The 14,960-nt window shown below is 37.4% G+C and overlaps 2 protein-coding genes across 6 annotated transcripts; both read right to left on the bottom strand.

The window, feature by feature from the left end:
- Window positions 1-207: 207 nt before the first annotated feature.
- On the bottom strand, window positions 208-5,240 carry LOC108596405 (ATP-binding cassette sub-family G member 4). Of its 5 annotated transcripts, none has more exons than XM_017982107.2 (10): window positions 5,120-5,240; window positions 2,637-2,895; window positions 2,451-2,574; window positions 2,308-2,395; window positions 2,153-2,254; window positions 1,955-2,100; window positions 1,392-1,893; window positions 1,164-1,332; window positions 852-1,108; window positions 360-788 (listed from the first exon to the last, which is right to left on the bottom strand). In XM_017982107.2, the coding sequence occupies exons 2-10, from the start codon at window positions 2,845-2,847 to the stop codon at window positions 360-362; spliced, it is 2,028 nt and encodes a 675-aa protein (XP_017837596.2). In that variant the 5' UTR covers window positions 2,848-2,895; window positions 5,120-5,240. The 5 variants fall into 5 exon arrangements, 4 of the variants coding, with proteins under 4 accessions (XP_017837607.2, XP_033150312.1, XP_017837596.2 ...); XM_017982098.2 differs by lacking the exon at window positions 5,120-5,240 and adding an exon at window positions 2,973-3,153; XM_017982118.2 differs by lacking the exon at window positions 5,120-5,240 and having other exon boundaries at window positions 208-788; window positions 2,637-2,847.
- Window positions 5,241-6,393: 1,153 nt separating this feature from the next.
- On the bottom strand, window positions 6,394-12,393 carry LOC108608504 (ATP-binding cassette sub-family G member 1). Its single transcript, XM_017999902.2, has 7 exons — window positions 11,889-12,393; window positions 9,640-9,757; window positions 8,958-9,147; window positions 8,016-8,855; window positions 7,781-7,949; window positions 7,617-7,717; window positions 6,394-7,561 (listed from the first exon to the last, which is right to left on the bottom strand). The coding sequence occupies exons 1-7, from the start codon at window positions 12,085-12,087 to the stop codon at window positions 7,061-7,063; spliced, it is 2,118 nt and encodes a 705-aa protein (XP_017855391.2). The 5' UTR covers window positions 12,088-12,393; the 3' UTR covers window positions 6,394-7,060.
- Between the last annotated feature and the right edge of the window lie 2,567 nt (window positions 12,394-14,960).

Genomic DNA, 14,960 nt, shown 5'->3' with positions numbered 1-14,960 from the left:
GCCAGTCGATTTAAATTCTGTTAAACGTTTATTATTTGCACTCAGCTGTGCTTAGTAAAAGTTAAAGCATGAAGTTTTTTCATTTATATTTATTTTTACTTAAATTGTTATCTATATTTATGTGAAATGTACAGTATTTCTTTTGTTTTGGCTGTAATCTAGACACTTTCGCTGTTTGTGTTTGTTAAAATGAATAAAACGCAGTGCTAAAGATAAACATTGTTTACTTGTGTATTTAAAAAGGTAAAAAAATATTTGATCATAGATCGTTACCACAATATCACCCAGCAGATGCGCTTAATGCTAAACTTATTAATCATTAGTTGTGTATATTATAAATTAAATGATAAATGGCATATTTAGTAATTGTACGAAGTGAAATTAAAGTATTTTGTCAAAAGCTGCAGCACATAGGCTACAACTGGATTCACTGTATTAATTTTCAGTCGCTGACGTATTAATAGATAAGCCGCAAAGGTGAAGAAGAGATAGAAGGCTATCAAACAGCAGACAGACCAAAGATAGTTCAGTTGCTCAAATCCCAAGAACATTAATAGAAACTGAGACTTTCTGAACATGCAAAACATTTCCTCTGGCCCACAGATAGTATCAGCTCTGCCGTAATCATATAAAGCAGCCACAAGACCCTCCATGCCGTGACGCAGAAAACTTAAGGACATGAGAAAGCGCATAAGAGGCGAGATATAAGTGTCCTTGCCGTAACCAATGCCGTAAATGGAGAGTAGAATGAGCGGCACAGCTAGCACGGGACCCATGAACATGCCGTTCTGCAAGAAAGTGAAATTATTTCAATAAATGCTAAACTTTTGTTAATAATTTTAAGCACTTGCCACTAAGCTGAGTCTGCTGGAGATGAGCAAACCAAAGCTATCCGATGTAAGCGCTGTGAGAAAAGCAATGGTGAAGAGCATGGCAAAACGGAACCACTCCAGAGGTTGACTGGACATTAAGTACACCATGGATAAATAAATGACGGCCAGCACAAACATGGCAGGTAACTTGGCAGAGATCATTGCAGCATAATAGGAGCTCAAGCGGTACCATTGATTAAAGTACTCGCGTTTTAAGAGCTTGATTTCAGTGGGAACTACAAAATATAAATAAATTAAATAAAACCAAGAGCTTTAATGGCAACAGTTTACATTGTAGCAGAACTGGCATCATGGGCAAGTACAAATAGGCTATGACAATTGTAAAGATGAAGCCGAAATTGAAAAGCGCCTTCGAGGCTTGACGCCCCACGCCCTGATAAATGCCGCCCACAATGAGAGCGAGTATAATGTTCATATAGAACTTGAGCCTGATGTATGACTGCAATAGACAAATATATTAATTAACTAATGCAAGGATATGCGTAAGAGCCTTATTACCTTATCTCGCCACATTTGCAGCAACATGCGCATGAGCAGCAGCTTGTATTGCGCCCACCAGCTTGACTTCGGTGTTAGTAGACTGAGATCCAGCTCCAAGCCAAATTGCTCTATTTCATAATATGAGGATGCGCCCGAGGTGGTCTCCGAGTTGCCGGGCGAGCTTACCGCTGCTGGTGTCCAGCGTGAGACGCGCCCATTCCCCACAGCCTCCACCATGCGATTATGATGATCGCCATACTCATGGCAAGCCACCTCAATTATAAAATCAGCTGGATTATAGGTCAGCGGACAGTCAAGTCCTATATGCTGCATATACGGCACAATATTGCAGCCGCTGCCCTGATAGATACACTGACCCGCCGCCAACACATAAACCTTGTCAATCATTTCGAAAATCTTTGCCGAGGGCGTGTGCATGGAGCAGATGACAGTGCGTCCACCCGAAGCCAGCATCTTGAGCAGCGCCACGCACTGTGAGCTGGATAAGTCATCCAAGCCGCTGTTACAAATAGCAAAGCAACAATTAGTTTGAAATGTTATTTGCTTATAGTGTAGCTTACGTTGTTGGCTCATCTAAGAATATAATTGGCGGATTATTAACCAGCTCCAGTGCAATGGACAGACGCTTGCGCTCGCCGCCAGACATTTTCTCTGTTTTGGTATGCTCTGCATTCTTCAATCTCAGCATGCTTAAGATTTGATTGATCTGCAAAGCCAAGAAATTAATTGTGTTTAATTTACAGAGCATTAGCCATTACCACTTCAAGCTTTTGCTCAAACTTCAGCTCATTGCCCAGCTTTAGATGCGCCGCCAGCATCATTAACTCCAGCACTGTAAACTTTTGATCCAGCACATCTGACTGAAGCGACAAAATTAGTTTATATTGTTGTTGCTTTAGTTAATTTAGTTTACCTGCATTATATATCTAGACATTTTGCGAAAAATGCGTATATCACGTGGACTGTTGTTAACCAGAATTTCCCCAGCGGCAGCTTTGGCGCTGTTGAGTTTATAATTTTATAATAAAATGCATTAGTTCGATTTATTTGTCTTACCCAAAGCCTGCTAACATATTAAGCAGCGTAGTCTTGCCAGCTCCCGAGGGTCCTATAATAGCCGTTAGCTCATGAGATCGAAATTCCCCGTGCACATCACGCAATATTTTCTTCATAGTATGCGCTAGATTAAAAATAAGCAAAGCTTAAGCTTTTAGGCAAAATTAATTTGTTTTAGAAGTTTACCATTTGAGCAGTCAGGCACTTCATAGGTGAGACCAGTAAACTCTAAATTAACTGCCGGCCAGGTGGGTAAATATTTTAAGCCTTTGACGGAGCGAGCATCATCCAGATCGGTGAGCTCCACGCTTATAGCATTAATATCGCTGCTATAGTTGATTGAGCTGCCACATTGGGAGTCTGTGGTGCCCCTAACACTACTCGCATTGGTTGGCATTTTCAAAAGTTTTGATTTACACTAATACAAAGCCATGCTTAAAGTATTCTGCAAGTTTTTAAAAAACGGAAATTACACTTATAGAATTATTATTCTATTAAATGCTTAAATATAGAATTCCTTACAAAGTTCCCTGACTTTTGTTATCAGTGTGTGACGTTTTTCCAAATTGTGCTTAATTTACACATTTCCCAAACAAATACAAGTCAAGTCTCTCTCTATAGTATTATGCGTATGTGATGTACATATACGACTGTAAATTCAAATTATTCATAGGCATTCACAAAAGGTTGAGAATTGTGCACACACTATAATTAGTGCGATAACCTTTTGGTGAATTTCACACACACATTTCGCTTTTTGTTTTACTTTACTTTATATAGTAAGTCTATATGCACTTGGAATTTACAGCTTAGTCATTTATTGCCTTTGCTTTACAATTTTGACACGTTAAAAAAATAACAGCTATAGATCAAGCACTGAAATGTGACTGCACCAACAATACAAATAATAAGCTACCATAAATTATACGCGAGCAGTCAAATGTTAATTATTTAAAAACATTTATAGTATGTCCAAATAATTTAGCACAAGTGTTTAAGTCAAGCAGAAAATTATATCGTAGAATATTTAATCGTATTATTTAATGCTCAGCACTGGCATTTAAAAGGCCCTAATAGTATTCACTTTCTAAAGCAATTAAAATGTCATAGTTTCAAAGTACAAATTGTAAATATCAAATTGATGAATAATATGCGCTTAGTCACACTTACAATAATAATAATGATAGTTAAGTGCTCGCGTTTACTGCACAATATTTACAAGACGTTGACCTATAAAAAAATATATTTTTTTTGTGTACTTTAGATTAAAATGACACTTTAATAGGTTCCGTAATAAAAGAAAAAAGGCGTGCTGGGAGCGTTGCGTATACTTAATAAATTTATTTGCCTTGTTCGCAGGGCGTGTTTAAAAAAAATAGTATATATGTATAATTATATGATATTCTCAGATTTTTCAATTGATTTGGCAGTATAGTAACGCAGCTCGCACGACGAACCGAATGCGACTGTCGCTGACTCTGATGTTTGGCTGTCGATGTACGTATGAGTGATCAATTACACTCGACTACAAGCAATAGTTTATGTATGCTGAGGCAGTAAGTGTTGACTACAATTTCTTTAGATTAAATGCTGCTTAAATGAAATACATAATTCTTAATTGACTGAAAGTGAAATTGAAAGGCACTTTATATTTTTGGGCGATATTGTTGTGAAATTAAAATTCAGAACATGGCTGATTGTGTTTCAAGCAAAAAGCACGTCATGTAGTGTAAGCTTTGCTATGTATGTTTTATAAGCAATTGTGAATTTTTATGTTTTATCTGCAACGGATATAAGAGCTTATATCTGCAGCTAAGCTGATTTCCGCGCATCTATTGCGCTTTTGAACTGCGCCCTTAATATAGGGCATATATATATTGTCTCAATTAATTTATCGTTGCCGAGTGCACGCTCATTGATAAGCAATGTATATAAGCTTTATGTTTGTGCATGTATTTGGGAAAAAAGAAAACAAAAGCTGTGTGGAGGGGAAACACGTGCGTGACCATTGCACATACAATAAATATTCATTATATACATTGAGTTTTTGTTGTAGTCTTTCTTTGAATTTGTCTGTCAAAGTCGAGCTTTTGTTGCATACAGACAGCCTGATCCTCTTATAAATTATTTATAACTGTATGCAGGACACATTTAGATCTTGTCTGAAGCGTAAACACAAGACTACAAAGTGTGTTAATTTATGTTATTTATAACAATTGCAGTTGCCGCACGTATTTGCTGACTAATGAGGCATGCACAATGTACTTCAACTTTTGATTTTAATGCATAAATAATTAAATCGTAGCAAGCTCAAAGTTTCTTTGAAAAGAGTATGACAGTTTGACAAGACAATTGCAACATTGATTGTTGTATTGATTAAGAATGCAGGCAACATTTGCGCAACTGCCAGATACCCTAGCTAGATCGACTAGTTCTGTTTACAGTTGCAACCAGTCTGCGGCACTGTTAATCACACACACACACATGCATGCAGCTATATGTAACTGTGTGTAGAGAGTGTAATTGCTATAGTACGATTTACGCTTGTCGCTTTAACTTGGCAGGTTCATTGAACGGCAATGCCGACGAAGATTTTGTTTTGATATTTTAGAGTTCAACATGCAAGCAGAGCAGGCAGCAGACATTCAAATTCACATTCATATACACACCACCGACTCGTACTCGCTGCTACTTGCACTGCACTTTCTTTTTACTATTACTGTATTTGTTGTATGCGCTTTTTATGCTATAGAGGGCGGGGGTTGCAACAACTTCGAGCTAAGCGACAACGACTTGTTGCATTGAGAAACGAAAATATACTGAAAAAAATGAAGGAAGAATGACAGCGCTGCTGCTAGACAGGCACACACAGATACACACTAACATACACACACACACAGCTACACATATGTGTAGCTTATCATATAAACAGCATGTTGCGCGCTCTAGTTGAGAGAGAGAGAGAGAGAGAGAGAGAGCTCACGAGAGAGAGAGGGAAAAGCGCAACTCTCACACCGCAGAGACGCGCGCTGGTTTTTCAATCAGCAGAGTCGCAAACAAAGCAAAATAAATAAGCTATAAGAATTCTTCTAGTTAAACGAAGGCCTGTCGCTTTCAAGAGATGAGGCCCTATAGTTGCACCTCCAGTCTATTTTTAACAACAAAAACTTGAATTTTTGCATTCGCTTTTTTATATGCACATTTTAATAATAAGCAGCATACCCGACCTACTACAATTTATTTTGCACCTAAGTCTCAGTAGCAGTGAGCGGGCAGCTTTTGTACCTTTTGCTGCATTTGCATTTACTGCCGACTCACTTTTGTTTGTAGTTTGCAGTTTGTTTGGCAACAATGACAGGCCATGCCAGATTTGGCTAAAAAGAAACGTTTGCCAAATTACACTTACATACTTGGCATACAGCTATGTGTACTCAATATATATAAAGCCTAGAAGTTGTTGTTAAGCTAAGCCGGATCTGCAAGCAACTCAATATATTTAATTACTGCTGAGTTTTTGTTTAAAAGCGCAGACACGAGTAGCAATAGCACCTATTATATTATGAATTAACTGCTATCCCCTGCTGTCATAATTATTTGCTTGTGGTTTCCTTAACACTATAATTAATTTATATTAATTTTGTTAATCGCTAATCAGCTGCTGCATAAATAGCCGGTTTTGATTTCGTCAGAACAAAGCGCACGTTAGCGTGCTTCAAATTATGTGCGTAGCAGTCAGCTTTTGCTTGGTGTCAGCTATGCTTCACAGTTGTTTGTCTAGATGGCGCTGCTGAAGCTTTTGTAAGTTGCCGCTACATTTTGCAGCCCAATGCATAACTTATTTAAAAATTAACTGAACATTAGCATTTTATATATGTATATAGTTGAAATATACTATTTATTATAAATACTTAACTTAATGCTAAGCTATTTAAACAAACTGTGCTTGCATTTAAACATTTATTTTTATTGTGTACAAAGCTAGGCTACACATGTATATTGAAAAAAAGCCTTCTTACAATATTAATACGACTTGCTAAATTCTTAATCCCATAAATTTGGTTAAAAACATGCGACACTTTACTACAATTAGGTTTACAAAAATTTTATTTTCTTCTTTCAGCGAATGTTTGTAATACAAATGCCCATAACAGATGCAGATATGTATTGTCTGCATGCTGTGCCCATTAATATATATAAATTGATAACATTTTCAAAAATATTTTCTTTTATATGTATGTACATTGTTCGTTGAAGCTTATTGGGTCCCATTAATATAAATACATATGTTTTGTATGTTTATAAAACTTGTTCATGTAAATACATAGATTGTACACCAGTGTATAAAAATATGAATATTTCGCACTACCGCTAAATTTATATGTGTTCCAAGTTGTTTTTGTTTTTGGCTGTATCTCGACTGATGTTTACAAATGTTGCACATTTTCATTAATTAGTTATTAAAAATTTTCTACAGCTGGAATATTGATCACAAATTTGAAACCTTTTTATCACAATATAAAATTAAAATGTTAGAACTTGGAAACATATACATATTACACAAAAATAACTAAATTTAAAACCCGAAGAAACTAAAATAATTTTAAATTAGCTTATCGCGTGGTCTTTAGCTTCCAGCGCAAGAAGAGGTAAGCTGAAACCCGCAGCACCACAAAGATGACGACCAGAGCGACAATATCAAGCGTGAAGTTAGCATTGACCATGTCCAGTTCCTCCAAGGTAGTGTTGGGTGCCTTGAAATGACAATAGGTTTGGAAGCACTTCAACTTCTCGCGTCCATAACCATAAGTGGCCAATGCTGTGCCCTCGAAGCCATATCGAATATAGGATAAGTATGTGATCCATCGTAGATAAACCGGTATTGCATCAAATGAAACGAAGAAGCCAGAGAACAGCAGGAATGGTACAGACATAACTGGAGCCAAGAACACACCATTCTGTACATTCATAGCAGCACCGACGACCAAGCCCACAGACTGTGCGACGAATGAAATCAGGAGACAGGCGGACAGGAACATGGCAAAGCGGAATAGCTCCCAAGGTTGTGAGGTATAGTAATATACTATGGAAACGTAAATCACGCAGAATATTGCCTAAAAGAAGAAAGGATTAGCTAAAGTTGACTGGTGTATTGTAAATGGAACTTACCTGGAATGGTATATCAGCAACGGATATAGCTAAATAGTAGGACTTTAAGGAATACCAGCGATTAAAGTTCTCCTTTAGTAAGACCGGCATTTCCAATGGGACTGATTATGGAAAAGAAATAAAGTTGTATTTCATGATGTATGTAAACATTCTTTTCAACTTACACGACAAAATAGTTATAGTCATGGACGTGTACATCAAGAACAGCATGTTGAAGAATAGAAAACCCAAGTTGCTGAGCACTTTGGCACCATCGTTACCAATATCGTAATACAAAGCGCCAATGAGAAAGCCAACCAGCAAGTGAGCAAACAAACGCAGGTACATAAGAGTCTGTAAAGCGAAAAGTAATAACAATTAGTTTTGAGTGTTGCTTTTAATTAAGAAGTTACCATTTACCCAATCGCGATAGCTGAAGAGTAATGTACGCTTGAGCACCACCCAGAATTGATGGAACTGCGAGGTCGGATAACGTTCAGGCGACATTATCTCCTCCGATAACAAGGCCGTAGTGCAATTGTCTGTCTTCTCCACATCAATTAAAGCATCGCCCTTCTCATTGGTGCAAACCAAAGCCGTTGAGCTCTTGCCGTTCGTCTCCTTCACAATATCATTGACCATGCCATTGAGCAGGCCATTGTTCAAGGTCAGATTATCCTCGTACTTGCTGCCACTCACATTGCTCACATCGTTCTTATCCAGTATGGCCTTCAAGTTTTGTACTTTAACCAAATCGTTGCGTGCCTTGAGACCAGCGTAGTCCGCCTGCGAGCGAATGTCCCGCTTGCCATTATCAATGGCATCCACCAGTTTGCGTATATGATCTCCATGCTCACCGCAGGATACTTCAATTACATAACTGGCCGGATTGTGATAGCTGGGGCACTCCAGATTCAGCGTAGAAAGGAATGGCACCAACTGCTTGGTGCTGCCCTGATAGACGCACTGGCCATCGGCCAGCGTATAAAGCTGATCGAACATCTCAAACAGACGCGCCGAAGGTTGATGAATGGTACAGATGACAGTGCGTCCGCCTGCGGCCAACATTTTCAACAGATGTATGCATTGGAAACAGGTTGAGCTGTCCAAGCCCGATGTGGGTTCGTCGAAGAACATAATGGGCGGATTGCTAACCAGCTCCAAGGCTATTGATAGACGCTTCTTTTGACCACCAGACAGATTGCGTGTCATTGTATTGCGATGTTCGATTAAGCTTAATGTCAGCAAAATATCGTCAATCTGTATATAAAATTGATTTAATTAATTTACGTTTCAAATCAATAAATGCGCTTATGCTAAAAATAATATTTTGTCTTTTGTGCCGAGTCATTGTCAACATACCATTGAATTCTTTTCGAGTTTAGTGAACTTTTTGCTGAGCTTTAAATTCGTTGCCACTGTCATCGCCTCTTGGACCGTCAAATTGCCATGCAACTGATTATCCTGCATTATATAAGCGGACAATTTACGGAACGTGCTCAAGTTGCGCTCAGAGCCATTCATGGTAACACTGCCCTCAATGTCTGTGGTTCTGTAAACAAAACACAAAAATATTTAATACATTTTTCAAGGAGTTTACTAAAGAGCAGTAGCTTAGTTGTCAAGCATAAAAATAAAAGTAGAGAAATTCGTTAAAAATATTAAAATTTTATTTAAAATTGTATCGAAGTAATCATGTGACTCATATATTTATATAATAAATTCATGTGTACATAACAACAATTGACAAGTTTGTCGATTAATTACGAACATATGTATATAAAATAAAGATAAAGTAGAATTAACTACACAAAAGGCACATAGCAGCGCTAGTTGATAGCGCACGCTCAAAGTTCAAAGAAACGTTATTAGCAGCACAAAATAATAAACATACATAATAAAAATATACACATAGTATATCACAGAGGCCGCTTACAAGTAAAATTAAAACGGGTTGCCTCCAATCTATAAAACTTTCGATAAAAATTCACAACCGTTCAAGGTGCTTAACAACTATTTACATATAATAGCTTAATAAACTTACTTGTAACCAGACAATATGTTAAGCAGTGTACTCTTGCCAGCTCCTGAGGGTCCCATGATGGCGGTGAGCTGTCCTGAGCGCAAACGCCCACTAACTCCCTTAAGGATAGTTTTGGCATCTGTGTAATAAAAATAAAGTTAATAACGAGCAACTATTGAATGAATAAACATACTTCAAAGTGCGGTCAATGTACTTTGTAGTTTTGAAAAAATAAAAATAGTAAAGCAGTCAACAAGTGTGTGTACATAATTTTAAGTGGCTGTAGTGCTTAAAAAGCCAATGCGTATACATAATATATTTTTATTTTTATTGAATTTGTTTGCTGCTGTACAGCAATTTAAATATTCTTTTGCTGTTGTTGCAAAAACTTTTTGATAGCCTTAGGTTCAGGGAAGCGCCATTACTTAACTCAGACTACATATGTTATCTAATAGTAGACATTACTCATACGCAATGTGAACTACTTGAAATTTATATAGACCAAGTTTTAAATTATGAATGAAATCGTTGGCCAACGAACTGAAACTGGTATTAACATAATTTACGGTGCTTAAACCAAGTACTAAGGCCAGTTAAAAAGCTTTTCATAATACAGCCCTGAACTGACCCTTAAACAGCAATTGAAAGTGTTGAAAGAAAAACAAAAAAGCAACAAGGTTAAGTAGCAATAAGACTGACTGCCTGCAACAAATACGATTCTAAAGGATTAAAGTGAGTGATGTGCTTAGTTATATAAAGTGCTCTTTGCAATTAAATTGATAAGCATCAGCTGTAGTTAAGCTACCGCAAAGCAGCGTTCGCAAACCGGTTGTTGCATATAATTATATAAATTATAAATAACATGTTTGCTAAATTCAACTGCTTCAAGGTAAATAAGTAGATCATCTTCATTATGTACAGAGTTATGCGTGGTGGTCGCTCGAAAAGAATTTCTTAATGTGTTTATGATTTGCATTTCAATATGACGCGTATTTGACTTTGAGCTTATCAGCTAAATTGCACGTGGTGAGCTTAAAAATTTCGAAACATGAGTGGTAGAATATTAAATCATAGTCATTTGCTGGAATACCCCTGTTATTTTAGTCAGCTTTGCCGTCTCTTTGTATCGTGTTAAGCTTCGTATTGTTCTTAGTGCTTTCAATTAAGTTGTCAAACTTAACATGTGAAGTACAAAGTCGAATTACGAACGAGCAGTGCGCAAATCAAATGTATTTAGTATATAGTTTTTATATTATTTACTTTATAGTAGGTTCTACTAATTGTATGTAGGTTACATGTCTACTTGCATGAACTGGAAAGGTCGCAAGTCCAAAGCAACCTGCGACAATAATTAACTTTGCCAGCGCAGGTCGCCCTTTCAATAAAGTAAATTGCAATGGGTTTTTTATATGGCTAATGGAATTGGCAAATGTAAACAGTTGATACATATACTATAGTACATAATGTAAGTGCAGAGAAACCTAAAAAGTATTGCTTGGTGGGAATTCTAATTGGAACCAACAGCTGTTTACCTGAATTTATTGGCAATTTTTTACGTGTGGACAAGCATATGTGCTCGTATTATTTATACTACTAGTAATTAATGACAAACAACTGTGCGCTTATGTTCGCTGACGTCAATTAATTATAAACGAATTTGATAACCTCTGTGTACATAGCTTACAAAAATGTTACATACCTAGGCTAAGGTACTTATTCATAAAAAGATTGCTCATTAACAAAAAGCGCACATGCCCATTGTCTTTTTATATACATATACATTATATATAGTATATATGTACATGTTTGGCATTTGAAACAACTTGTTGACTGTCCGTTGTGTTCATAGCGTAGCTAGGCAGTAGCTTAATTGTTATTGTTATTTCGGGGCTTGCACATTGGTAAAGAGGTTTATCTTCGCTTATGCTTGCTTAGTCAAGTCCAAAGTTCCACAAATGTCAGCGATGTGGCAACGCTAGCGTCGCTTTAAATGCTGATATGACTGAGAACAAAGAAACTCAGAGCGCAAGCAGACGAGCAATCACAGAACTGGATTGAGAGACAAAAATACACACACCAATGCATTCAAGCTATATGTATAGTCGAGAAATACGTGCTTGTGTATATTAAACAAAAAATAAAAATGAAAAGCAACAACATATTTGTATGCAATTCTAGCTGAATAACAAGAAGATGCTGATGATCATTATATACACACGCAGACCAGACCACTCATATGTATACTATTTATATATACTGTTTATACTCACTGCTGCGATTGCCTTCCTTGACACGATAGGTCAGATTATGGAATGCCAAATCTACGGCTGGACGCTTGGGCAAGTGCTGCAGCGTCTTGGGCTGGGCGGGCACAATCTGTGCCTTCAGCTGTCCTGAGCTGCCATTTCCTCCTTCTCCCGTGCCTAGTCTATTGTCGTTCAATAGATTCTTATTTTCGATCGTCACCATATTAATGTTAATTGCTTGCTAAGCAACTTTACTTTGCACATATAATTTTCGCCAAACTTTTTGATTTGTTTTGTTTATTTACAATATTTCCGCATTTATTTCGCACTGCATAGAATTTTCATATATGTATGCGCGCCGCTGTGTTTGGCGTATTATATTTTATTGCTTTTGCGTTTCAACCACCGTCAGCGCGCTGGTGGTGGGGGGACGACTAAGGAAAATTTTCCACCCGTTTGGTGGCAAACGTGTTTTTCTGCTTTTCGCGTTTCCTAGTACTTGACACGCTCGCGCCGCGATCGTAACTGACTGATTCGCAATTGCGGCAGTGAAACCAACCCAAACTCACTCACCACCGAAACAGAAACAGAAACCGAAACCAGCTGAGAGCAACAGTTACACACAAATACAAACTCACCCGCACGCAGCTGAGCTCCAACTGTTGGCGCTGACTGTTGGTGCGAGCGCAACAGCAATACACTTTGCTTGTATTCTTACTCTCTTGGCAAGCTGAGAGAGCGACCACTGGCGCTGTAATAGTGGGGCTGAGTTTTGGTTCTCAGCGCTGAATTTGAATTGATCAGCTGAGAGTATTTACATGTGTAATGCATATACAGATATGTTTTATTATTTTGTAGCTTACGTACATTTTGGATTTAACCAGCGTCGTCTATAACTTAATTAATATGCATACAGTGGTAATAAACCAGAATTTTGAACAGTATGCTGAGGGAATAATAATTTAACCCGAGTATTGTGAAAAATGCATTGATTTGCATTTAAATAATCCAATGAATCAGATCTCGGGTTGATGTGCCATTCGCTTGTGTTTCTAAGCAAATTTATTGATAACCCTCGGCGTATACGTATTTCCTATTTTGAACATTTTATTGATAAAGACCATAATGGACTTTGTCACATAATTTATCTATATGATTAGCTTTTATGTCTTGCAAACTTAAACACTTAGAACGTGTATCGTATGTCCACTGCTATAATTGCTCACTAAAGATAATGGCCAAGCCTTATCAAGAATAGTCCAGCTGCTGTAATTAACATTGTTTAAATTTAAGTCGAAACTGCGGAAATTGTTTTACTTTTCGTTTTAGCCAAAATAGCGGTCACTACGTAGCGTTCAGATTTAATTGCCATCTTTAACTGCAAAACTTTGTTAAGCTGCTCAACCGCAACAGGTGGCAATTTTCAATTGATACGGAAAATGCTCAACTTGTTTTTGCCTTTGCCTTTTGTTTTCGGCTTTTCATTTTTGTTATTCATTATATATTATGTAAATAGCATTTATTGCTTGCGAAAGAAAACATAAACTTGCTGCTACTCGAATCAATGCCACGCAACTGGAAATTCACACAGGCCAATGAATTTTTTTTGCAGCAATTGCAAACGAAGTAACACAAGTCTGGTGGAAAACCGCTCTCACAGATACAATGTCATCGAGACTAGTGTGCGTGTAATGGGAACATGCAATATATTGCGTCACACGAGCAATGAAAACGAACATGCTTGTGGACTCTTTGAATTTCAAATTTACAATAACACCACAGTATATATGCGAATATATACATGAGCGTAAATTGTATATGTATACACTGTTGCTGAAATTTACTATGCATACATACATATGTATGCTTTTGTCTTTTGTACATCAAATATACATATGTACATCAATTGGCAGCTTGTTTAATGGTATATTCTTATTGGAATTCTTATTTCGCTTAAAAGTATGCTACACTTTTTAATGCAAATTATATTGTAATTTCAGCTATGAATTTCTATGGTATTTAAAGTATGGTATATAAAGTAGATTTCATTAATTTTTGCAAGTTACTTAATATATATATATATCAGTCAGTAGATAGTCTTAGTATATATTTTTATAAAATTTGCATTCTAATCGTAAAGCTACTTGTATTTATTTGCGAGGCTCCACTGTTGTGCTGTGTAGCCTCAGTTATCTTATCGCAGTGCCTTTGAGTATAGCAAACCAGAAAGCAAAACAAAATCAGCTGCTTACTCGCACCCCTGCACGAGTGTGCGTACATATGAAATGCAAAGCCGGCATGAGTGTGTTTGTGTAAATTAACATATTGTTTTGTATGGTTGGCCTGCATACATACATATGTACATAAATATATACAAAATACATATTTATGTGTATGCAGCGGAGAAAGAAAACAGATAACGGACTTTGTACTGTGCGTAGTACGAACAGAGAAAGAGAGAGAGAGAGTGTAAGTGAAAGAGCGCGCATGCTCCAAGGGAGCCAGCCTGCTGCAGTTGTCTGACCTGAGGCATTACTTTCAGATTGATAGAGGTCACATTACATGTTGGGGACACTGCAATGCTACGACGCAATGAAGGATTTAGGTGAGGTGGGGCAGGAGGGGTTTTTGTTTGGCTACCGAAAGCTGAAGGAGAGTGTGCGCAGTAAATAATTATGTATGCCAGTTTTGCTCCAGACCTGTTTGTACAGTGGAAACACTTTAGTTTGCAATTCACAATGCATTGCAATTTATAAAAGAATTCTATAAATAAAGCAATTGCTTGTTGTGTTAGAAATAGAAAACAAAATTAGAATATAAAAGTGCATTCATCAAAATATATGTAATCTGGCAACCTTGATTCATCAGCAACAGGGAGTTCTCATTCTCTCCCTCTATGTTTTGCTTACTTGCGTTCTCATCAAGATAAGCGGGCTCTCCACTGCACACGCGTTTTGTCTATGTCTGCGTACGTGCGCGGGTGTGCGTATTTGTTTTTGTTTTTCTATATATTTTTGATACGCTCTCGTTGGTATCACTGTACCTCTGCTGCTGCCGCTGTCGCTGCCTGCCGCTGCCAGCTAGTCTTCGTCTTCG

This window comes from Drosophila busckii, chromosome 2L (genome assembly GCF_011750605.1).
Source record: "Drosophila busckii strain San Diego stock center, stock number 13000-0081.31 chromosome 2L, ASM1175060v1, whole genome shotgun sequence".
NCBI classification, from domain to species: domain Eukaryota; kingdom Metazoa; phylum Arthropoda; class Insecta; order Diptera; family Drosophilidae; genus Drosophila; species Drosophila busckii.
The sequence above is the reverse complement of the archived record's forward strand: the minus strand, read 5'-3'. Positions and strand labels throughout refer to the sequence as shown.